The 26,129-nt window shown below is 39.2% G+C and overlaps 2 protein-coding genes across 8 annotated transcripts in view; one reads left to right on the top strand and one right to left on the bottom strand.

Annotated features, from left to right (window-relative positions):
• Positions 1-358: 358 nt before the first annotated feature.
• Positions 359-3,681, bottom strand: AMIGO2 (adhesion molecule with Ig like domain 2). The gene is made up of 2 exons (XM_003825767.5): positions 3,351-3,681; positions 359-2,960 (listed from the first exon to the last, which is right to left on the bottom strand). Exon 2 carries the CDS (start codon positions 2,895-2,897, stop codon positions 1,329-1,331), a length of 1,569 nt encoding a protein of 522 aa, XP_003825815.1. The 5' UTR covers positions 2,898-2,960; positions 3,351-3,681; the 3' UTR covers positions 359-1,328.
• PCED1B (PC-esterase domain containing 1B) overlaps positions 3,356-26,129 on the top strand; it is a 156,859-nt gene continuing 134,085 nt past the window's right edge. For 2 of the 7 annotated variants that reach the window (XR_010108826.1, XM_063593072.1), the window contains exon 1: positions 3,356-3,614. The gene's annotated coding sequence lies outside the window, so the exon portion shown is untranslated. The remainder of the gene's footprint in view (positions 3,615-26,129) is intronic. The other 5 variants (XM_063593074.1, XM_063593073.1, XR_010108827.1 and 2 more) reach the window with 4 other exon arrangements.

Below are 26,129 nucleotides of genomic sequence, written 5' to 3'. Positions count from 1 at the left end.
AGAAAGCAAGTATAGGTCTGTGATGATGCTAATACCACCAAGAAATCATTCATTCCAGTATGGGGAAAAACCTTAAACACCATCTGGTCTGAAACCTTTGTTTTACAGATGAGGGAACCTAGGTTCAGAGAGGGTACTTGATTGCCTCAAAGCAGAGACAGGATAATAAGGAGGTCTCCTGGGCTCTCACTTGTTGCAAAATAAGAGTTTGAGTGTTTTCTGGATCTGGCTAAAGTGCACAATGATATCAGAGTAAAACATCATACGGAAGGTATAAATTGATCTAGAACACATTAAAGCCTTCCCCTCCCCCTTTAAAAAAATCAACTTTACTATAAGAATTTTGGAGAGAGACTTGCTATTGGTGGTGCTTTATACAAAATAGCATAATCTGATAACATAAAATATTTTAGATTTATGTTTTTAAATAGCCAAATAAAACAAAATATCAAGTCACAGATTACATATATTTACATTAATTCAAATGTCCAAAGCACAGTACAGTAGGGCCTATTTAATAGTTCACATAATTTAAGATTTACATATACACAAGCACATGAACCAATATTAGTTTGCTAGAACAGGGATTTAAGAAGTTACTCAGACATTTTGGTATTGACACTTACATATTTATGGCAACAAATTATGATGACTTTAAATTTTCAATGAGATCTTTTGTACAAGAATACAGAATGGGAAGAATGTACAAAATGAAAAGACAGGCGAACAAATGTACTTTCCTTGCACTATTTCTATAACACCATATAGGATGTGGCATTATCCAGTACATTTTATCAGTGTAGTCTATTCATTCTGGTCTAAAACGGTAATTTTGGCTGAATAACCCCCAAATCTAACTTTGCTTTAGGCTTTATAATTAATTGATGCTCGATTCTTCTTTCTACATCTTTTAAAAATGAAATTGGACACTAGTGTTTTTCTTTAAAATAACTCTGGTACTAGTAAGTTAGCAAAGTCTATTTTTAAAGGACACTAATACATAAAGTTTATTTTTTCTTTCAATATCCTAAATAAAGGGACAATGGGAGTCATATCACCTTTGGGCCTACTCTGAAATTACCAATAGTGCTAAAAGCTAAGATATTGTTATCTAGAACTTAAACTTTGGAAAACAACCCCATCTTTCTCTGGCACATTGAGGAACTAAAGTACTTTACCTCATTTCCTACCAATCATTTTAAGAGAATTTGGTTGTACTTCAAAGAACAAAACAACACAATTTCTGTCCTGCTGTTTATTTTGCAGACCACACACAAAGTTAAATATGAAGAGATTAAATTATGACATCATACAAATATAGGCACAAATTAAGTGGACGCCACAAAAGGTGTGTCAGAAAACACTGAATTGACTGAATCTGAGTCAGATTTCCCCCTCGTGGACTTTAGGATGCCCTCAGCTATCACTGCCTCGCTGGGAAAGAGCCTGACTTTCCCGTTCTGCCCTGCTGCAGTATCCTTCAGGGGTTCCAAAAACACCACTCTTTTACCTGCACCTGCCTTCCGTTCATCAGCGGAGGCATCACTAGCGGGGCCAGGACTGAGAATCGATGAATGGGCATTGCTTTGGTGTAGCATATTTTTCTGTCTCTTGGTTTTACACTTGCAGGGGCATGGAGTCAGATAGAGGTACAAAAGTACCAAAACGATACTGGCCACGCAGGCAGCAAGAGTGGTAAAAGCTGTGTTAAATGCCTCATGAGCATGGGATCTGCTTACAGTGAAATTGCTCACATTTATTGTGACGTCCACAGTTTCATTTAACAGGCGTTGCTTATTCATTGCGATACAAGAATACACTCCAGCATCCTCAAAACGAGGGCTTTCTATAACCAGACTTCCATTGTGAAACACGTAAAAGTTTTCCATCTCTTTATCCGGCTCTAGCAGTCTGTTATCTGGGCCCACCCAGATGAAATCGGTATTTGCATTACCTGTCTTGCTGTCACAGTGGACCATCAGTCTTTCCCCGACCTGAGCCTCATGAATAAAGCCAAGCGCACGAAAGGAACCATTGATGATGCTGTCAGAGCAATTCATAAAGCTATCCTGGAGCAGAAGTACCTGACGCGAGTGCCTGGAGTCAGACCACAGGCGACAGGTGTAATCGTTCTTAAAATCCATCACTGAGCTAAAGTGCCTACGATACCAAAAGACCAGCAAGGAGTACAGGGAACAGTCACAGACAAATGGGTTTCCATGAAGGTAGATGCCTCTCAGCTGTTTTCCTGGCACTAAATTTATATGGTGCATTGGCATGGAAGGAATTCGGTTATAAGAAACATCTAAAAACATCAGTTCTGCCAGCTTGAACCTTCCAACATACAAATCCATCGGAAACTGTGTGAGAAAATTTCCACTTAAGTAGAGTTTCTGCAACTGGGAGAGCCCTCCAAACGCTGAAGGATCGAGATAGGATATGTGATTGTTGTAAAGCAGAAGCACTTCCAGAACCTTCAACTCTTGGAATACAGCATTTTTCACCGTCTTCAGCTTATTGGACGATAAGTCAAGACACTTCAAATTTGGAGTTGTGGAAAAACTGCCCGTGGAAATGCTGGTGATGTTGTTATGACGAAGAATTAGGGTGTTCAGCTTTGCAAACGATACTGGAATCCACTCAGAATCCAGAAGCCCAATTCTGTTATAACTCAGGTCCAGTCTCTTAATCAGTCTGAAAAGGTTCCCAGGCACCTTGGACAGGTTTTTGTTGGTGCAGCTGACGATGTCAGTGGCACAGATGCAAGCGGTGGGGCACACCCCAGAGGCACCAGGGCCCACAGTCACTGTGATCATCAGCAAACACAGCAGCTCCCTGCAGCCCGGTCTGACGACGGCTCCAAGCAGGGTGGGCAGAGTGTGTACACGTAACGACATTATGGTCGCCTCTGAGTCTCTTCCCGGTGTCTTTTCCACCGGCTCAGCCTCCCACCAGTGAACCTGGCAAACAATTAATAATTCAGAGGGAGTAAAAAGCAGAAACTGACTACCACTAGTTAACCCATAAGAGCCATACCTTACTTTCTTTCCAATAACTTTTGAAATGGGTTTTATTTCACAATAGGGAGCTCTGTGTTGCCTCTTCACTGTTAAATGTATTTTTTCCTCTTTCCTGGGTTAGTCCTGCTTATATAAATTTACAGTCACATTCTCTCCATACAACCCACCGTCTCACCCACCATCAGAAACTCAATTTTTTCCTAAGGTGCATCCTGCGTTGTTATTGTTGTTGTTTTAAACTCCCTCCAACAGACACAACTATACGCAAACGTAGGCTACAAACAATTAAACGGAAATACTTAGCAACCACCCATCCAGAAAAAAACTCACGGTGCTGGGGAGCCTCGCGGGCTCCGGGGAGGCTGCCTACGCAGTGCCTTCCGAAGGTCTGCGCGTCCGTCTGTCCGTGTCTGTCACTCTTGCACCTTCCGACTTCCTTTCCCTGCGGCTCCCGGCGGGCGGCAGCCTCTAGCCGGCTCTCAACTTTGAGGAGTTTCAAGCAGCCGCGGCGGCAGCAGCAGCCCTGGACGCAGCAGCCAAGCTCTTCGCTGGCTCCCGGGGGCTCTCCCGGGTTCCTCTCATTGCAGGCTGAAGGTACCGCCTCGGCGCTCTGGCCGCCGTGTGGCCGCGCGCGGGGCGCCCCGCTCCCAGAGCCGGGGCCGCAGGCAGCCGGGCGGCAGCGGGCGGCCCCGCCTCTCCGCACTCGGGAGGCTGCAGGACCCGGGGTTCCCGCGCGCCCGGGGCCGGGAGAGGGGCTGGGGGGCCGGTCCCACCCCTGCGCGTCCTGCCTCCTGCGGGCAGCAGCTCGGAGCCTGCGGGAGGGAGCAGGCTGGGCGCGTGGTGGGGGGCGCGGGATGCGGAGGGGGCGGCGGCGCAGCCAATCCGAGAGGCGGCCGGCGCCCCCTCATACCGCCCCGCGGCCTCGCCGCCTCCTCCCGCTTTCCTCCTCCAGCTCCCACCCGGACCTCTAGAACGGCCGCACAGAGCGGGGAGGGGGCAGGGGTCCACACCAGAGGCCCAGACTCTGGTCCTTGAGTCAAGATGCCCAACCCACTTGCCTACCAATTACGTCCCTTCGTCCAGCTCCAAGCCGGGCGGTAATGGGGTCCAGGAAGGCTAAAGGGGACACGCCCAGCCACCGAGGGAGGGGTCTCACCCTTGGAGACCCACTTCGCGGCGGCCGCACAGGTCACGTCTCTCTCCCCACCCAGGCCAAGGAATCCCCGGACCTCTTAAAGAGCTTTGCTTTGGGGCAAGGGCCAAGGAAGCTTTGCCTGCGCCAAGTGCAGTTGACTGTCTGGGTTTACAAAATAAACCCAGAAGCAGCCTGACGTCTCCGCTCGCTTCTGGGGAGGAGGTCGCGTGGAGGGAAGTCGGGAACGTTTCCTCTCCACAGGGATCTCTGCTGGGAGGAAGTAACCGGGAAATCGCGGCGGGGACACCCCTCACCTCCCTGGGAAAGTTCTATCCCTTTCCTGACTCAGGAGGCGGCAACAGGGATAGTATCCAATTCAAGAAGGAGGAGGGCAGGAAAGAAGGCTTGGAGCCGACCTTCCGGCTGGAATGCAAAGATAAGAGTATTAACCCAAATAATAATAATAATCCCAGAGCAGACCTTTTTTTCTTTTTCTTTTTTCTCTCTTCTCCTTCCCCTCTTCTCTCTCCCTCTCTCTCTCCCTCTCTCTCCTTTCTCTTTCGTTCTCTCTCTCTCTCTTTTCCTCTGTCTCTGTCCCCGCCACCTCCCCTTCTTTTGCAAGCGTGCTCGTGGCGCGTGCGGGACAGGGAAGTAAGGGGCGTGTGCGCGGAGGCTCTTCATCCCTTCCGGAGATGCCGCGGCCGACCAGCGCGCTTTGGTTCAGCAAGCACAGAAGGTGCAAGCCGAACAAGGCCATTCAGAAATGAGGTGGAGGCTATGAGGCTGATGAGCTCTACGATTAAAAATCCATTTTTGTTTAATTCCAAGATAAGTTTTAACGATGGGATTTGAGTGAGTCAGATCGCCCATTTGGCCATTATATCCGGATTAAAAGAAATAAATTACTGCCTTGACAAAAGATGCCAACCACAGTGGAATGAAAAGCAACCAAATTGAGGAAACAGTTGGGGCAGGATAGATAACTTGTAATATTACTTAAAAATAAAAATGATGAGGACAACCAACTCTTCCTCCCCTCCCCCGCGCACCTTTTCACTTGAGCAATCTTGAATTTAGTGAAAGTTGTTTCCTACATGGTCCGTGAGTCATTGCTGTGGTCAGGCAGATTTGTTAGACCAACGCCTAATTTAAATAGAATTGTTTGTGGAATAAAGCCGGGCTAGCACTAATAAATCTAGACATTTTCAGATGAGGACAACTTGATTCAGATTAATTTATTTCATGAAAGTTGAATTTTATCATAAGAACACAGCCTAAAATGCTTCATGCAAGCATTTCTTACTGTGCACTTAAAGGGGAGAGGCAGAAGTTGAGATTTTCTAGTATTAGGCCACACTTCCTGGGATTCTCAAAAGCTTGGTCTCCAGGACTTCAATTTTATAGAGTTAGAATAGTTAATACAGAGGAATAGAATTAAAATCGCTCAGAGGAATATTTTTTAAATGACTAATAAATGACCAGGTTTTTGCAGGATTTTACTAATTAACATCGTATTTTAAGGAAACCATGAAGGCAGAAGAAAGACCTGTATTTAATGCAAAAATAGTCTAAAAAGAATAAGTGATTCAAAAAAATGGAAACAGGAAGGTTATATTATTATAACTACAGGCATATTGTAGAAACATTATGCAGAGATTACACAGCAAAAGTAAACTAAATGCACTCAAAATCCATAGACAAGGCTATTTATCCATTTGAAGACCTGATTTGGGGGATTTCACATGTTTGTGAAAGGGAAGAACGTTGTAAAAGGATTGAGTTTACTAGCTGGGAGGAAAGAAAGATAAGAGTTGATCTTAAGGTATAAGACGTGACCTTATTTTGTGGAGGATAACATTTTTATCTTTCTAGCATCCCTTCTCCTTCTAACAGATTCCCTCTTTCCACTAGAAGGTAAATTCCAAGAGGATAGCAGTTTTATCTGTTTTGGGTATTGCTGTATTCTCAGCTCTCAGAACCCTGCTTAACACATTCAATAAATTTTTGATAAATGAACTGATGAATAGGGAACCTATTCAAAGTGGTTAAGATAACGGTTTACCCCAACTGAATCTGCTGGTTGCTGTCCTGCCTTTTATGCTTTGAAAGCTTGTCTTAAAAAAAAAGGAGAAGAAAGAGAAAGAGGAGTCCTGTAAATGTTATTTGAGTCCTGGATCTGGTAGTACCTGAAGGCCACTGCATACTTTTACTTCCTTTTTAATTATATTTTCCACCCCACCCCCTTTTTTAGCTTAAATTATTTTGAGTTGCATGTCACTTGTGACGGACAGAGTACTAACACATGTAATGATGGTGATAATAAATATGTACTGAGCCATTATTATATGCCAGACACTGAGCTATGTGTTTTACATGCATTATTTCATTTATTGCTCACCACAGCCCTGTGACATTATATAATCCTATAACCCAGATGGTAAACAACTGTGTTCCAAATTATTTGAAAATGAAATGGGATGCAATTATCTCAAGGTTCTATTTGAAGGATTTAGATTAAACAGAAGAGAGACGTTTCTGCCAGGGTGGTTCCAACCTGGAATGGGTTGCCAAGACAGATGGTTGAGTTGCCTTCTCAGGAGTTTAAAATAGGATGCGATAGATATTCCTCTGGCCTCTTCCACATGACATAATACATTGGAATTTTTGACCATTCAGTAATGACTCCAAGGGATAGTAGAATGTGGCTTGACACTTGACATAATTCTGAATCTAGTATGCTGAGAAGGGGGTGTGGTCATGTGAGTGTCTAGCTGGGTTTGGAAATACTATCCGCCTGAGGCAGTAATTTGAGGTGATGAAATCACAGGAGTTCTAGCCCTGTAATTTCCACAATTTCTCAGGTTGTAATCAAAGATTTAAGTAATTAGAGATATGAGACAAGAAATTAATAGCACATGTTTGATGATTCTAAGTCATTTTTACTAATAATTAACACTTCAATAGTACTTTATGTCCTAAGAAGGGCTTTCACATTCTTTATCTCCTTTGACTCTACCACGCGTCCTGTAGTCAGGTGGAATTTATACACTGGCAGATATCTTGTTGCCTCTTTTTTTGGCGTGAGGCACACTGGGTGTTCTTTGGAGATGGAGCTCACTGGGGTCACTGATTGCTGCATGCAGGAGCTTCCTGTGGAGTTTCATCACTCTGGCGGGCAGCACTCTTAATAGGATTTTTACAGTGTGACTTAGCTTGAACCCACAAGAAAAACATACCTTTGCCCAACAACTGTGGAAGTGCACTCAGCTCCTACAGCATCCTGTTCTTCTCTTGGCCTGCTCCAGTTGGTTTTTGTAAATTGCCTAAGATTTTTTATAGAACCAGATCTCTCACCCCATCCTGTGTCTTTCATTATATGGAGATACATTTTCAGGGAAAACTCAGACTCCAGCTCCTGTGCTTTCTGAACTCCAGGAGGCATGGGTCAGCTTATGGCATGTTTCTCTGGACGCTCCCTTTACTTGGCTGGAAATGGGGGGATAGAATGGGAGTATTCAGTATTCTGCAGGAGGTACTGCATGTCCTCCCCAGGAAGAGCTCACAATGGGGCTACTCTTTAAGCAGTCTCCACTCACTCATCTGGTTGGTCTGTCTCTTATCTTCATTGACATAGGCTGGACAGTTTTTTGTTTTTTAATTCACTTGAGATAAAATCCACATGACATAAAATTCACCATTGTAACCATTTTAAAGTGCGCAGTTCAGTGATTGTTTAATATATTCACAATACTGTGCAACCATCACCACTATCTTAATTATAGAATACAGATGCTCCTCAATTTGCAATGGGATTACATTCCCAAAAAAACTCAATAAGTAAGTTAAAAGTGCATTTATTACACCAAATCTACCGAACATCATAGTTTAGCCTAGCCTGCCTTAAATGTGCGCAGAACACTTACACTAGCCTACAGTTGAGCAAAATCGTCTAACACAAAGTCTATATTATATTAAAAAAAGTGTTGAATTGCTCATGGAATTCATTGAATACTATACTGAAAGTGCAAAACAGAATGATTGTATGGGTACTTGAAGTATGGTTTCTACTGAATGTGTATCACTTTTGCACCATTGTAAAGTTGAAACATCCTAAGGCAAACTGAACCATCATAAGTCAGAGACTGTCTGTATTTTCATCACCCCAAAAAGAAGTCCTATGCCCATTAAGCAGTTACTCCTATTTCCCTTTCTCTCAGCCCCTGGCAACCACTAATGTACTTTCTGTTTCTATGGATTTGCCTATTCTGGACATTTTATATAAATGGAATCATTCAATATGTGTTTTTTTGTGTCTGGCTTCTTTCACTTAGCATGTTTTCTAGGTTTGGACTGGGATTTTTAGCTAAGGGTTGCACAGAATCTGTTAGGATCACGCTGTTGAAAGACCTGCATAGGTTAGCTGCACTTGAACTTAGAATGTGGTTGTGGGGACCAAAGTTCCACTTACCCAGAGTCTTGAATTATAAAAGTATTAAAACTCTGTGTGATTGCAGAAACCTACCAAAATTACAAGGTGAGGAGATTTAAGAGGTGATATAAAATTTAGCTTCAGCAGAAAACATTTAGGCTGGGATCGGTGGCTCATGCCTGTAATCCCAGCACTTTGGGAGGCCGAGGCTAGTGAATCACTTGAGGTCAGGAGTTGGGAGACCAGCCTGGCCAACATCTCTTCTGGCAAATCCCCGTCTCTACTAAAGTTACAAAAATTAGCCAGGCATGGCAGCACACACCTATAATCCCAGTTACTCAGGAGGCTGAGGCACGAGAATCGCTTGAACCTGGGAGACAGAGGTTGCAGTGAGCGGAGATCACATTATTGCACTCCAGCCTGGGTGACAGAGCAAGACTCCGTCTCAAAACACGAAACAAAAAACCCATTTAACCTCTCCAGGAACCTCAAGAGTTAATTGAGGATGTAACAATTGACTATTTCTAAAGTTCCTTTCAGCTTCAAAAAATTCACTTGATTTTCTGATAACAATGTGTCCTCTGTTGCCCAAGTCCCGGGAACCCTGGGTTTTGTTTCTTCACCTGTCAGTTAGCACTGCCCTGGGCAGACACAGACTCCTCTTTTCTCTCCAGTGAATGACGTCAGTCCCATTGCTACTTCAGGAAAAGTAACTTAAGGCAAGTTCTTTATAGTTGAGAGGTCACTTTAATCTATTAAGTATTCTATTGTGATGGGTATCACATGTTCATTGCAGTATTTTCTTAATGTGCAACAGGGATGTGGGCAAATAAATTCGTGTACATCCATCTGGTATGATATACATTCTTACTGAAATAATGTGGCAGGGGACTATCTGGTGACAAAGCAAAAAAATTACAAAATGGTATGGTTCCAGTTTTTGTAAAAAAAAAAAATATATGTATGTTAATTATATGGTATGCATAGATAATCAAATGAAAAATTATGTACCTGTGCCATAGCAGTGTTTCTTTTAACATATTTCTTCTCTTTCCTTATCTGTACATCCTATTATTCTAGAGTCCTTTGTGAGAAGAAAAAGTACAATGAAAACTTAATAGTTTTTAAAGTCATGTGCATCAATGTTTCTGCTTAATTTGGTTCCTACTTCAGAATCAACTACTGTACTTTCAGAGAGAAAAACCCTCTTCTGGCTTCTCAGGCAGGAAGTGACTCAGACCTCCCCTGTTTGAGGCATGATAATTGCTGTCCTGCTTTAGCTCTGCATTGTTTATTTGGCGAATATTTACTGAGCACCCACTGTGTGCTAGGCGCTATTCTTTAGTCTGAGAATTATAGCCATGCATAAATGCTGCAATAGCCATACAAGTCTGACTAAAATTAGGCACATAATAGACATTTAAATATTTCTTATTGCCCAATTGTCCATATTCTCAGCGTTTAGGGTTCAACAACCTTGGGTGTGATCAACTCGCAATAGCTATGAGTTCTCCCCGATGGCACATTCTTAGTCCAGCCTTGGTGAAGGTGGCATGGTCCCCTGCCCACACTGCTTTTTGTTTTTCAATGAGAAATAAAAATAAAAATAACAACTAAAAAGATTTTTCCCAATTCTTAAAGTACTGTACTATGTGCTTATGGTAAAAAAAAAAAAAAAAAGGAAGTTACAGGAAAAAGAATCAAAGAATGAATGCCATTTACAATCTCACTGGAAAGTTACAATTTCTGCTCAAAGAATAAATCCATTGAAGTGAGGAACCTGAGAAGTTTGCAAAAGGATGATCTTTTTTCTTTGTCATAATTATATAATGAGAGAAACAAGCAAACCTCTTTTTAAATACTTTAACATTCTCAGCTTTAGGAATAAAATAAGCAGATGAAAATTTGCTTTAAAAAACTCAGTGTGTCAAAACTATGCATCTAGCATTATAGTTATCTCTTGAGATTTTGGTCATAAACGGCAGGTGCTCTAGTTTTTATTTTGCTCATTGTTAGCCTGAAGAGGTCATCTGATTGAATTCTTAAACGCTATTATATCCCTCAAAACTGGGGTTAATTTTGCCTCTCTGATAAATATGGATAATATTTAACAAACCCAGTTTAGAGAACTATATGAAGCATTCAGAGTCCTATTTTATGCCCTTTAAAAAATTTGATTTCCTGTAGCAGTAACTAATTTATCATAGCTTTATAAAGGGAATCTAATTATTCAAAGTAATATCTAATTTGAAGCAGCCATTATTCACCAACCAACGTTAACACTAAACAAAATAAAATTGAGAGAGAAAAGAATCAGCTCTCTCCATTATACAGTCAGCACTATTGCAAATACTTATTCAATTATTTTCAGCAAACACAAGGCCCTCTGCGGTGGCTGCTCCATGGGTAATTTGCTCTGGAACTCTGACCTTTCAGTTTGTGACAGTGAAAAGAAACATCACATTAATATAGGAGAAGATAGAAGGACCTCTCGAAAGACCCAAGAAAGTGGTCTTGATAATAAGACCTACCACTTATTATATTCTCACCATATACCAGGCTTCTCATTTAATTCTTATAAAGGGCTTCAGAGATGGGCATTATCATCCCCATTTTCTAATGAGGGCCATGGGGCTTTGTTGGTTTATATAACCTGCCCAATATTAGTGGTAGAAGCAGATTTCTGTGAGAAATCTGGATTGATGCTTAACAATGAGTTCTAATGCTTCCCATTTAGGGAGTAGCAAGGTCAGCCATAATTTAAATTCCATTCAGCAAATATTGTTAGTCCTGGCTACACTCCCAGAGCCGTGATATGGTTGCTCTCCTCTAGGAATTTGTAGTATTATTAGAAATAATTATAGGATATAAGGTGGTATAGAATTCAATTCCAAATTGGATAAAACCATGAGCCAAAGTATTTGCAACAGAAAATATATACTTTGGGCATTCAAAAATTCCAAATATTCCAATTCAGAATTTTAGATCTTACTCATTTTGTTGGAAAAGTATCTGATTCAACAAAGTAAATTGTATGCAAATAAAAATATAATCTGGGGAAAACCATTAAACGGTCAGAGATGAAAATTTTCTCTTAGAATTAAGCGGTACTAACATGAATCCCTATCGGTCATCTTATCTGTGGCACTCACGATAAAGAATTATAAGCAAGGAAAGTAGTGTCTCTCTCCTGCACATACCAAGGAACTGAAACACCTTCTAATTAAATGCCAAATAGAGTATTGAATAAAGAATCAAATCCCTGGATTTTGTTCCAGAACATCCATTTATTAACTATATAACCCTAGGTAAATGACTCAACCTTTTGGATTCTCAGCTTCCCCATTTGTAAGATGGAAACGCAGTACTAATATGTGCACTGTTTAATTTCACAAAGTTGACTGAGATGAAACATGTAAAAAGTGCTTTGGTGAACTATAAAGCTGTAAAAGAGTACTTGCCTTATTGCCCTTGTGCCTTGGATGTGGTCTGACGCAGCACAGATGTTTAACAAATGTTTGTTGAACCTAATGGCTGGGTTTATGTGCAAAATAAACAGAGCTGGAGAGGTGTCTCAACACAATGATGTTTGTACTAATTATGTGGCTCCCCCGAGCCTGGCTGTACCAGAGTCCAGCAGGTCCTCATTTCGCTCAGCTCTGCCTTACTCTCCATGGTGCTCTCTCTCAGCTGCTGCAGACTGGAATGAGTCCACTGGTCTGCATGCCTAGGCTTCTCAAAACCCCTGGGGACTCGAAGGTGGCATGTTGTGGGGAGCAACCTCAGTGACCTTTAGTAGAGAGTGAGGGTCAGCAATCTCAAAACACACTGGAGAGTACCCAAAGGGGTTCTGAACTACATGGAAAGCAAAATAAATAAAAAATAATAATAATCACTTTCTCCAGAGAGCAGTTTTGACATGCTGCTACTTGCCTCTTGCATTGTGATAAAAATACGTGGTAGGAAATCAATGTAGGTTTCCTTGGCAGCTGTTGTATAGAAGAGGTCAGGTGCAAATCTGAACAAGTTGCTGAAGGATGAGTCTGCTCACAGACGTTTCCTACTTCATGGAAACAGCCAGATGATAGAAAACATGCTTAACATGACGATTGTTCATATTTATCTCAAAGTAAAAATTTCCATTCACTCAATATTTATTAGAACTACTGGACGTCTAAATTCCTTTTGTCTCAATTTCCTTTCCTGGGAAGGCTCTGAGAACCTTGGCTCCTTGGCTGTATTTTTAGAAACAGAATATGCATTGCTGCAGTGAACATTAATATGTTTGTTTGTAGGAGTACCTGGGTGCAAGATAGGCAATAGGGTCTTCAGACAGGGCCGTCTTTATAACATTGACTTAGCCCAGCTTGACAGGTCCAGAAACTTGATATTTTTGGTGTCCCAGGGCTAATTTTACACATGGAGAGGGACTTAAAATATAAACCAAAAGGCCAGGCGTGGTGGCTCACGCCTGTAATCCCAGCACTTTGGGAGGCCAAGGCAGGCGGATCATGAGGTCAGGAGATCGAGACCATCCTGGCTAACACGGTGAAACCGATGTCTACTAAAAATATGAAAACAAAAAATTAACAGGGCGTGGTGACGGGCACCTGTAGTCCCAGCTACTTGGGAGGCTGAGGCAGAAGAATGGCATGAACCCGGGTGGTGGGGCTTGCAGTGAGCTGAGATCACGCCACTGAACTCCAGCCTGGGTGACAGAGCAAAACTCCATCTCAAAAAAAAAAAAAAAATATATATATATATACACATATATATATATATATATACACACACCAAAAAACATACCTACCTATCTGGCATTTATTCTCTGGCTGCAAGAGAGCTTTGGGAAGCCAAGTTTATAATCATAAATATGTTTGGTGAGTGTGAAATAATAAAGAAGAGTAGTTCATTTGATGACTTGAATGTTTAGTGGTATCAAGCTATTGTGCATGACACATCCATCGTCACAAGAGAGATACGTTTGCCAATAAGACCAAATATTTAGATGGGCTGGATAAGACACTGTCATCCCCAGGCAGAAGGCATGAAGCAGTTAATCAGTGAAGTCTCTCTCTTTTTTTGAGACAGAGTCTTGCTGTGTCACCCAGGCTGGAGTGCAGTGGCATGATCTTGGCTCACTGCAACCTCTGCCTCCCGGGTTCAAGTGATTCTCCTGCCTCAACCTCCCGAGTAGCTGGGATTACAGGCACACACACCATGCCCAGCTGATTTTTGTATTTTCAGCAGAGACAGGGTTTCACCATGTTGGCCAGGCTGGTCTCAAACCCCTGACCTCAAGTGATCCACCCACCTCGGCTTCCCAAAGTGCTGGGATTACAAGCATGAGCCACAGTGGTGGGCCTGAAGTCTTAATATACAGGAAATACCATGGCCTCATGATTCTGCTCAAATCAGAAAATTGCCCTTTCTATTAAAGATGATCTCTCCCTATTCCTTTATCAGCCCAATAACAGAGAATGCAAAGACAATACATCATAAATATGGTAGAATGGTGATCACACACAAGAGAGGCAAATGGACAACGAACAGAGAACTCATATAAGAAAGACATTATCAGACAGCTGAGGAGCCACGTGGAGAAAAAAGCCAGTGCCCAGAAGAATGTCATGAGATGCAGGCATTTTGCAGAGCCTCAATAAAATCAATATAAATATGTATATCGAATGTGAACTAAACAATTGCATAAGCAGAAGTTAAGTTCTGTCCAATCCTTCTGATGGAATGCAAAATTCCAGCAAAGACAATCATGAGGCAAGAATCATGTACCATGCATAGAACCGGAGTACCAGAGTAAAGGCAACCACACCCTTGTAACCATCACCCAAATCAAGAAACAGGACATTACCAGCTCTCCAAAAATTCCCTCTGTTCCCTTCTAGTCACTAATTTCCCAATGGTAACCACTCTGCTGACATCTAACAACATAGATTAGCTCACCTGTTTTTATACTTCGTATAAATGGAATATATGCTTTTTTGTGTCTGGTTTCTACTGCTCATCTTTATGTTGGAGAGATTCATCCATACTTTTGTATGTAGTTGTAAATCATTCTTACTGCTACTGATATAGCCCAAATTCTGTGGCTATATCACAATTGGTTTAATTATTTTGTTGTTCATGGGCCGGTTTGTTGGAACAACATTGGAATATTTGGAACATTGTTCCAAAAATTGGAACAACCATTTGTTCCAACCATCCAACAAATGGTTGTTCCAATTTTTGTCTACTAACAAGTACTGTTGCCATGAACATTCTGTTCCCCCAAATTCCCCCCCATTCTAATTCTTTTGGTGAACATGTGCATACATTTCTAGTAGGTGTATGCCTTGAAATCTGTTTGATGGGTTACAGGTTATGCATATGTTCAACTCTAGTAGTAACTCCCACTTCTCCAAAGTGGTTGTACCAATTTATTATCCCACAAGTGGTATATGATAATTCTTATTCCTTCACGTCCTTGTCAACACTTATTATTTTCCATCTTTTTCATCTTAGCCATTTTTGTGGATAGCAAGTGTTATTTTATTATGGTTTTAATTTGCATTTCCCTGAGAATTAATAAACAATTTTCTGTATGTTTATTTACACATCTCTTTTATGAGACTTTTGCCCATTATGCTGTTGAGTTGTTCAACTTTTTCTTATTGACTTGCAGGTGTTCTTTATACATTCTAGATTTGTGTTTTTTAGTCATATATATCTGTGTTTGCATTGGATATAAATTAATATATGTTAATATTTTTCTCTCACCTTGTGGGTTGCCTTTTCACTCAATTTGGGGGAACAGAAGTTTTTAGTTTTAATGTAGCCAAGTTTATCACATTTTTTCCTTTTATGATTAATGCTTTTGCATTTGCTTATTTTCTATTTAACAAAGGATTGCTGACTCCAAGGTCATGAAGATGTTCTACTCTAGAAGTTTTATTGTTTCATCTTTCAATTATTTCTGCAATCCATCTGATATTGACTCTTGTGTGTAATGTGAAATAAACATTAGAATACCTTTTTTTCCACTTGAATGTTGAATTGACACAGCACAATTTATCTAAAAGATTATCCTTTTCCCTACTGTATTGCAGGATCACCTTTATCATAAATCATGCCACCATATATGTGCAGATCTGCTTCTGGATTCCCTGTTGTGTTTCATTGGACAGTTATCTCTTCTTGCACCAGTACCACACAGTTTTGATTGTCATAACTTTATAATAATAGTTTCTGATATCTCACAGTGTAAGTCCTCTATATTTATTCTTCAAGAATAACTTGGTGATTTCCAACTTTTACATTTGATATGAATTTTAGGAAAACTTGTCAATTTCTGGAAAAAGAAGAACCTGTAGCTTAGATTTTGACCAAAATTGCATGGGTGAATGTATTAATTTGGAGAGAACTAACATCTTTACCATATTGAGTCTTCCAATTATAATGATGCATATACTTCCATTTATTTAGCTCTCCTTTAATTTTTCTCAATAATATTTTAGTTTTCAGTTAGAGATCTTGCACATCTTTAATAAGATTTATTTCTAGGTGTTTGAGTTTTTTGATGCTATTGTAAATATGTTTTATTTTCTATTTGTTTATTGCCAATATATACAAATGCAACTAGTTTTTATATGTTGACTGTATATCCGGTTCCCTTCCTATATTCTCTTATTAATTCTAAGAATTTGTCCTTAGATTCTCTAGATATTTTGAATGTGCATGATCTTATTGTCTGGAAATGACAATTTTATTTCTTGCTTTCCAATCTCCATGACATTTATTTCTTTCTCTGACCTTTTGCATTGGCTAGACCTCCTTCTACAATGTTAGACTGAAATGATGACAGCGGTCATTCTTGACCCAGTTCCAATCTTAGGGGCAAGTTTTCAACATACTACTATTGAGAATGATGTTTGCTGTGGATATTTTGTAGATATTCTTTATGAGATTAAGAAAGTTCTGTTCTTAATTGATCACGTGTTTTCATCACAAATGGATGTTGAATTTATCAAATGCTTTTTCTGCATTTGAGATGATTGTATGATTTTACTCCTTTTTCTGTTAATGTGGTGAATTATGTTTATGATTTTTGAATGGTAAGCCACACTTGCACACTTGGACTAAACTTGCACTCCATTTACTGTATCAATGGATTTGGCTTCCTAATATTTTGTTAGGAATTTTTAAGTAATGTTTATGAGAAAGATGGGCTTGCAATTTTCTTTCTCACAATCCTTGTCAGGGTTTAAAAATCAAGTTTATGCTATTACAATTTTTTTTAAGTCTGGAAAGCTCACCTTCTCTTTCTGTGTTCTGGAAGAATTATACAAGACAGCTGTTAATTTTTCCTTAAGTGTTTGGAAGAATTCACTGATAAACTGTCTGAGCCCAGGCTTTTCTTTTTGAAAATAATGGGCTTAATTTTTAAAAAAATACATCTTAAATTATTGATATTTTCATCTCTTCTCCTGTCAGTCTTGGTAAATTGTATTTTCAAAGAGTTTGTCTATTTCATCCGAATTGTCAAATTTATCAGCATAAATTTGTTTTGTTTCCTTTTATTGTCCTTTTGATGCTTGTATGATCTATAGTGATATCTCCTTTTTCATTGCTGTTGTTGCAAATTTGTTTTCTCTATTTTTTTTTCTTTTGATCAGTCTTCTTTAGATTTTGATGTTTTTAAACAACTGACTTTGGCTTTATTGTCTTTCTTATATGTTTGATTTTTATTTCCTTGGTTTTTGCTTTTATCTTTATCATTTCTTTTTGTAAGTTTGATTCCTGCTCTCTCTCTACTTTCTTGAAATTAACACTTAAGTCATTGATTTTCAGGCTTTTTCCTTTCTAATATGGAATATAAAACTATATATTTCCTTCTAAGCACCATTTTAGTTTTTTCACATGATTTTTCAAATGTGATTTTTATTATTTAAGTTTAAAAACTAATTTCTGTTTTTTTTCTTTATCCCATGGATTATTTAGAGTATATTGTTTAATTTTGAGCACTTGGGTTTTTCCTATTGTTGTTATTGATCTTTAGCTTAATTTCCATTGTGGTCAGAGAAGACATTCTGAAAGATGTCAATATTTTGAAATTGTTGAGACTTTTTTCTTGTTATGATATATTGATTGTAATAAATGTTCTTATGTTCTTTGTATACTTGAAGTGAATATGAATGAAGTGGTCATTAGGTACCATTTTGCATACATGACATTAGCTTACATATGTTAACTGTGCTGTTTATATCTTCTATATTCTTACCGATTTTTTTATTTTTCACTTTTTCTGCTACGTGTTTGAAAGAGATGCACTAATGCCTCCCACTGTGAGTGCTGATTTGTACATTTTTTTCTCATTGTTCTGTCCATTTTTGTTTAGTTTATTTTGAAGCTATATTATTAGGTGCACAGAGATTTAAGATTGTACTCATTTCCTATTGGACTTATTTGTTTAGAATTATGAACTGTCTCACTTTATCTCTAATAATGTTTCTTGCCTTACAGTTCACATTGTCTGATATTAGTATAGCTAGACAGCTTTAGGAGCAGGGGCAGGTTTGTGTTTGCATGGTATATTTGGCTTTCCTTTCACATTAAACATTTCTTTTTATTAGATTTGAAGATTTGGGTTTGTTTTTTATCTAATCTGACAGTATTTTACTTCAAATTTAGCTTATTTACATTCAGTGTAATCACTGACATCATTGGGCTTATAGCTACCATCTTATTTTTCATTTTCTATTGAGCTCTTTTCTTTTATATTCCTTTTGTTGTCATTTTATGTTCTTTTTTTCGCCCTCTCTTTCCTCTATTTTTTTAATTATTCAAGGATTTCATTCTAAAAACTTGCAAGTTTTACTTCTTTAATTCTAATAGTAACTATCCTAGAGATTGCAATATATATCCTTGATTTATTACAGAATTATACAAATTATTTTTGCCACTCCTCTGATACTATTAGACCCTTAGACCTTTTAAATGATTTATCCCTCCTGATTTTGTTCTTTTTGCCACACATCTTAGTTCTACATATATTTTATACTACAAAGGACATTATAATTACTTTTATAATCAATAGTGACTTACAAATATCCATGTTTACCCTCACCAATGTTTTTTATTCCTTCCTTCATTTCCATGTTTTTCTGTCTGGGATTCTCTTTTCTTTCTCTCTCTCTCTTTTTTTTTTTTTTTTTCTTTTTTTGAGGCAGGTGTCTCACGCTTTGTCACACAAGCTGGAATGGAGTGGCATGATCATGGCTCACTGTGGCCTCAACTTCCTGGGCTCAAGCAATCCTCCCACCTCAGCTTCCTGAGTAGCTAGGACTACCGGTGTGTGCCACTGTGCCCACTTTTTTTTTTTTTTTTTTTTTGTAGAGACAAGGTCTTGCTTTGTTGCCTAGGCTGAGATTATTTTCCTTCTGCCTGAAGAACATCCTTTAGTTTTCCTGAAAACATCTTTATTCTACTTTCATATTTGAAGGATATGATTGCAAGATATAATTCTAGGCTGGCAATTATTTTCTTTAAGCTCTTAACGTTGACAATATTGTCTTCTCGCATCTATAATTTATGTTGATAAATCAACTGTGAATCTTATTGTTGCTTCTTTGAAGCTAATTTCTCCTTTTTCTTCTGGCTGCTTTTATGATTTTTCTCTTCATCTTTGGTTTTCAACAGTTTGTCTATGATGTGGTTAGCTACAGTTTTCTTTGTTTATCTTGCTCCTTGTTCTTACATCAATACATAGATATTCTTATCCATTATCTCTTTGAATATTGCTTCTCCTCTATTCTCTCTCTCCTTTTTGGAACTCCAATTATATACATGTGAAAAGTTTCATGTGTGTCTTGTTCTTGCCATTGTTTCCATTCTTTTTTCTCTTCCTGCTTCAGGAGTAGATACTTTCTATTTATCTGGGTTCCAGCTCACTGATCCAGCCCATTATTCACTAATTATGCTGTGTGTCATCTGCTGTAAACTTATCCATTTGAATTCCTAATTTCAAATATTTTTTCAGTGTTTAGAGTTCTAAAATATACATGTGATTTTTTCACAGATTCCAACCTTCTAGTGAAATTCTCCTTTTATTCATCATTTCACTATTTATTTTTCATGTTAATCATAAGTATTATAAATTCCTTTTCTGGTAACTCCAATTTGTGGCTCATTTGTGGGTCAGACAGATCTGAGAAGCTTGGTTTTTTTTACTCTGTCTCAGGTACTTTATATTTAGTGTTTACATTCCTAGCCAGAGAAGCATTAATGTAAAAACTCTCTATATTTAATGACTCAGTTTAAGAAAATGCTTACAATAATTGAGGTCTCCTTGTTTCTGAACCAAGTTTTATATCAGAAGACCACATCCTCATCTCGGGGAGAAGAGCGAGGAGAGTCATTGTCTAAGCATTCCTGAGCACTACGTCTGTGCTTCAGTGTTTCAGCCCCATGGAAAACCCATTTCTGTACAGTATCATATCCCATAGTTAATCATACTTTTAGATTTTTTAGGAATATTTTAGTGTCATTGCTATTTAGAGATTATCTGTATCTTATATTACACATTAGCTAAACATGCTCTGATAATATAAATGTTATTTGAGCTAATTAGATAAACTTTGATTTGAATAATTGTTCATCTTTAAAACTGATGCGGCTTTATCTTAGGACTAAAGGATTATTTATCTTCTTTATATATAATACACATTATATATTATATATAGATAGATATAATAGTAATGTAATGTGTACAGCTGTTCACATAAATTAATTCACCTATATTTAGCTTCCCCTGTATCCTGTCCTCTTAAGCACATTGAGGGCAGAGGCAGTTTTCTTGTATCTTGTCACTCTACAGCACCTAACACAATACCTTTCATAAACATAATCTGGGCTTAGCAAGCCTGTGGATTGGATTCACTTGCAAAATCTATCCATTGCTTTAAGAGAAACCAATATTTAAAAGTAGACTTTTTGTTAAAAGGATGTTACAGATATTACTTGCTTTGTTTAATAATTATCTGCTTTGGAGATGTGTTTGCATTTTTAATGAGTGCTTTAATGAGCTTCTATTACATATATTAGAAAACAAACTTGGAATAGTGCCACTGTGTAAGTTAACTCTGCTGGTTTAAAATATATTTGAGATGGAATTTGATTAAATAATTACCAAAAGTAGATATGTAAGACTGTATAAGATTGCTTTAGTAGCAAGATCAGGCAGCAATATTGATTTTTTAAATTAAGTACTAAATATACCCAGTCGAATTCAAACACTTACTAAATGATATTTTGCAATTTTCAAAAAGCCCTAACATTTAGCCCCTCAGTTGATTCCCTTAATAACTTGATAAATTAGGCAAAAAAGCAAAGAAGAAGAGGATCATGGAGAGCAAGGGATTTACCCACATTTACATTTATATTGGCAGAGTCAGGACTTGAACTGAAGTCTCCTGAGGCCTAATTTGATCCTCTATCTGTATCAACCAGAAATACCTAAAATAACTCATATGTCTATAAAGATAAATGTACCTGTAGAAAATACATCCCTCAAAACACACATTTAATTACAACTTCTTAAATGAGCACCCTCTTCCTTTTTCTTACAGCTCTTTATCCCTAGATTTTAAAGAATCAAAACACACATAAACATCTCCCTAGAGCAAACATAGGGAGTTTCCTCATGACTGGAAGCCCACATTAAAGCCACGCCTAAGGGAAGAAGGGAAGGCAGGGCTGATAATATTTTGTTTATTTTAGTCCTTCTGCTTAGTTTTTGTTTGCAGGCACTGGACTGAACTTAGTTTTCAGAGCCAGAAATTATCATTGTTTGTGTATCTAAATTTGTTAATACTCTGCTTTTAGAAATTTTTATGTACAATGGATTCCAAGAGTATTTTGGGAACTTCTCAGTGGTGAAATCTAAACTGTGGTTCAGTGAAGAGCCAACAAACACAAACTGCAAAGAGCAGTTGGCACAGTACACTTTTGGAGGCTATATGACTCTTCTGCTCTTCTAGCACAAGGCACAGAGTAGGTGCTTGCTACAGTTAATCAGATGAATGAATGAAAAGTACCTTAGTCCCCAGCACTGTCTCCTCAGTTCACCCAAAGATTCCCTGTGATGGCTGTGCCACCATTACAGCAGCAGTTTATTTTCTGTGCAATTTGTAGAAGAAGAACCAGAAACCAAATTGTTACCCATGCTCCAAATTGTTATCCATGCTCCAAAGACTATTCTTGGTTTTATGCCATAGCAAATAAGGTCTTACCATTTCCAAGTAAGGCTAGCCACATGCCAGTCTGTGAAAAGGAGGCATTTGCTTTTGGGTAGTAGTTAACATGGTTTGGGGCATTTATGCTGCCTCCCCAGCTCCCATCTCAGAGAATTCCTGCTATTCACAGTCGCTGCTGGAAAGGACAGGCTTAAGTGGCCCTATCCCCACTCCATGTCTGCCTTGCCCCACTCCAGTGAGACCAGGGGTAGACTCGTGGACCACAACAATCAGACTCTCTCTTACGATTCTGAGCCGGGTTACAGAAACTACGGTCAGTGACTGTGGACTGCAGCTGAGAGCTCCCAACCAGCGAGGGCTGAGGTTGGTGCCAGTGCAAGCCAAAGTCAAGGACAACTAAAGCTACTTAAGAGCAAGATTATAAATAGACAAAGCCAAAGTCTATGAACAAAGGAAATCAGACATGCTTTTAAAAAGCAAAGAGTATGCAACACTCACAGGGAATTAATAACAATATTATTTATTTATTTATTTATTTATTTATTTTATTTATGTTTTGAGGTGGAGTCTGTCACCCGGGCTGGAGTGCAGTGGCACAATCTGGGCTCACTGCAAGCTCCGCCTTCCGGGTTCACCCCATTCTCCTGCCTCAGCCTCCCGAGTAGCTGGGACTACAGGCGCCCGCCACCACGCCTGGCTAATTTTTTCTATTTTTAGTAGAGATGGGGTTTCATTGTGTAAGCCAGGATGGTCTTGATCTCCTGACCTCGTGATCCGCCCGCCTCCGCCTCCCAAAGCGCTGGGATTACAGGCGTGAGCCACCGCGCCTGGCCATAATATTTTTTTAAAAGCAAAGAGACTCAAGAGAGAGAGTCAAAAAACAAAAGAGAGAAAGAAAGAGTGGGAGACTAGAGACCAATCAACTTGAGTTTCAGTCTCTCTCTTTCCCAGCTTTGGTGGCTATGAAGTCTAGCTGGACTTTGTTTCCTGCTTGTGGATGTGTGCAAAATTGTTGGCTTAATCTTTACAGTTAACTCCTGTTTTTAATTTGAGTTAATTTGAGTGAGATTCGATTCCCAGCCACCAATCATCTCTGACCAATGGACTTTCCCGTCCCCTTCTCCCCTGGGAACCAGGTGCTTCAGTTTGGCCCTTCTCGCTCCTATCAAGAAAGAATGGGATCTGAAAAACTTTCACACTGTCAAATACTGAGTTTGCTGACTTTTCCAGTAACATTTTAGAAGAGCACAGCAGTGAGAAGGCCACATGAGACAGTAAGGGATAACAATTCACGATACCATTTTGGGCATCAGTTGTAATCTATTTCAGGAGGAGCACTGGAACACTAGCTATTACCTCAGTAGCAGATCACTTACTATCCCCTTTTTGAGGGCTACTTACCATCACACATAAAGCTTTTCCTTCCTGCCACACTCCGCACACCACATACTACATAAGCTCTTCTGTCCATTGTAAATGCCTTGAAAGCGGGGATCGTCTCCACTGTGGTTTTATACTCACTGCTCTCACACTAGCAGTGACAGCATCCATTTGAATGAATACATGTTCTGCATATAATTTTAATGGATATTCCTTCTCCCTCTCTCAGAATGAATAGTTTGAGAACTTCTGGGCCTAATATTCAGATAAGACCCCCTCAAAAACCTTCCTTTTCCCTTTTGCCACTCCTCTGCACTTCCATGTGCCTTTGTACTTCTGTGAGATCTCCTAAAACTGAAGAGCATGAGGAAGACAGGAAATTACTATTAGCTTTTCCTTAGTCCAGGAAAAAAAGACTGAGAGGTGGCCCAGTCATATTCATAAAGTGTTGATTAAAGAAGCCACTATCAGCAATTGAAAAGGACTTTCTAGTTCAGACCTGCCTCCCATTCCATCTGGGCACCTCCAGCATCAGCCCACAGTTTCTCAGGCTCCAATCCATTCCATGCCAGTCATAAAGCTGACTTTCCAATGAAGACACAAGGCAGAGAGCACATTTGCATCAATGCAGGTACAGGTGTATAAACTCAGTGGCTCCAAGCGGCTACACTGAGCAATGTTTACATACTTGGAAAAAGGACCATTCTCACAGATTCTATTTAAGACCAATGTGGAAATATTAATAGAAATTCTTGAATCTAGAACTATTCATAAATACTGTTTTAGAAGAATTTATTTTCATTCAGAAAGGAACACAGTTTCTGACAGACTGTGATTACCGTTTTATTTCCTTTTTCTATATCATTAAACACAAGGGTAGTATTCAGAACACTCAAAAGTCATATACGGAAAGAAAAGAAAATGATGTTTTTGGCATGCTTGGATCTCTATCATATTATGTTCTTGTCTTTTCTGGTACAGTTGTAGGATTTATTTTCTAAACATTCCAATTTTACAGCATGAGTCATTGCTAATGTAGAAACCAACTGAATCATCCATCCATCCATCAGTGAATATTCTTGTCTTCTTTTTCCTTACATGTGCTTATCTTTATACTAAAAAAGATATTAGGAATTCTTGCATTTAAAGCACTTCTTCTCCCTTTCACTTATTTTGTTTGTTTTACAGGTAATACAGTAAAGCTATCATTAACTTTGTTTTGGTTCAGATTTCCATTCAAAATATTGAGTCAGAAACTCAAATCAAGTGTACTCTTAAGTATCTGAAATCTGATGTCTTCCATACAGGAGGTAAATATAAAGTCTAGAAAAAGGAGAATAGAAAAGAAATATTTTCACACTTTCTGGCCTTAAGAAAGACCAATCAGACTGGATTGTGGTAATAAGTCTATGTCTTCTTCACTTAGCCTTTCAGAGTTGACTAAAAGTTATTTGATTGGCCAGGCATGGTGGCTTATGGTTGTCATCCCAGCACTTTAGGAGGCCGAGGGGGGCAGATCATCTGAGATCAGGAGTTCGAGACCAGCCTGGCCAGTATGGTGGAACACTGTGTCTATTAAAAATAAAAAAAATTAGCCAGGCATGGTGATGCATGCCTTATAGTCCCAGCTACTCAGGAGGTCGAGGCAGGAGAATCACTTGAACCCGGGAGGTGGAGGTTGCAGTGAGCCAAGATCGTGCCACTGCACTCCAGCCTGGGCGACAGAGTGAGGTCCATCTCAAAAAAAGAAAAAAAAAAGTTATTTGATCATCTTGTTTCAAATACGAAGAATCTAGTTTATTCCATTCCATCTTAAATATATCACCTAGGATACTTGATATTGTAATATAATTACTTGTTAGGCACATCTTTTATTATTATTATCTATACCAGATGGTTTCAAGGAGAAGACATATTTACTTGGAACCAACCTATGGTTTGAGGTGGGGCTGGGGAGTGGGCAAGAGCACTGGTCCAGGAGTCAAGAGAACTAAATGTTAGTCACTGTGATACCACCGGTGAGTGAAGCTGTCACTTACTGGGCTTTCTTGTTCGTTCGTTTCTTTTTCAGTAAAATGAATTTCCTTCAGTGCCTGAAATCTCTTTCTAAGACTCAATGACTGAGCCTTTTCCTATTGTTTATCTCTTGCCCCAAAACTTGTAACACAAAGTCTCCCCAATTTTTATGCACTTAACAATCCACTGTTCAGTAGCCATTCTATATTACATGCAATTATCATCATGAGCCCCCTTTCCCATTCTTGACTATATGGAGATTATATGGGGAAAACTATAATATGGATCACAGGGAAAAAACTGAATTAAAAGGAAGATTTGGTCCGGGCACGGTGGCTCACACCTGTAATCCCAGCACTTTGGGAGGCTGAGATGGCCGGATCAGTTGAGGTTGGGAGCTTGAGGCCAGCCTGATTAACAGGGAGAAACCCTGTCTCTACTAAAAATACAAAATTAGCTGGGCGTGGTGGTGCATGCCTGTAATCCCAGCTACCCAGGAAGCTGAGGCAGGAGTGTCATTTGAACCCAGGAGGCGGAGGTTGCAGTGAGCCGAGATGGCACCATTGCACTCCAGCCTGGGCAACAAGAGCAAAACTCCATCTCAAAAAAAAAAAGGAGGGGGAAGATTTGAATTTATTATGCATTATTTCTAAGAGAGAACTCAGAGAAATCATTTGTCCTAAACAATAGCTTCTATCTATTGACTCCCAAGTAGTTCCCAAGAAACTAAATTGCTTTTACCAAATTATCCTTTTAATACATCCATGTTATAGACTCATCAACTACCTGTTCATTAAAACACATGGCCTACCAAAATTATGTCTTAACATCATTAGCTTTTAAATACTAGAAGTCATTTCAACCCTTAGAAAAGTCTGGTGAGCATGATTACATGTGGAAAC

This window comes from Pan paniscus, chromosome 10 (assembly GCF_029289425.2).
Source record: "Pan paniscus chromosome 10, NHGRI_mPanPan1-v2.0_pri, whole genome shotgun sequence".
Lineage (NCBI taxonomy): Eukaryota > Metazoa > Chordata > Mammalia > Primates > Hominidae > Pan > Pan paniscus.
This window is presented reverse-complemented; position numbering and strand designations above follow the sequence as displayed.

Excerpts from the sequence above, each read along its gene's own strand:
- AMIGO2 (XM_003825767.5), bottom strand. The coding sequence starts at position 2,897 with ATGTCGTTACGTGTACACACTCTGCCCACCCTGCTTGGAGCCGTCGTC.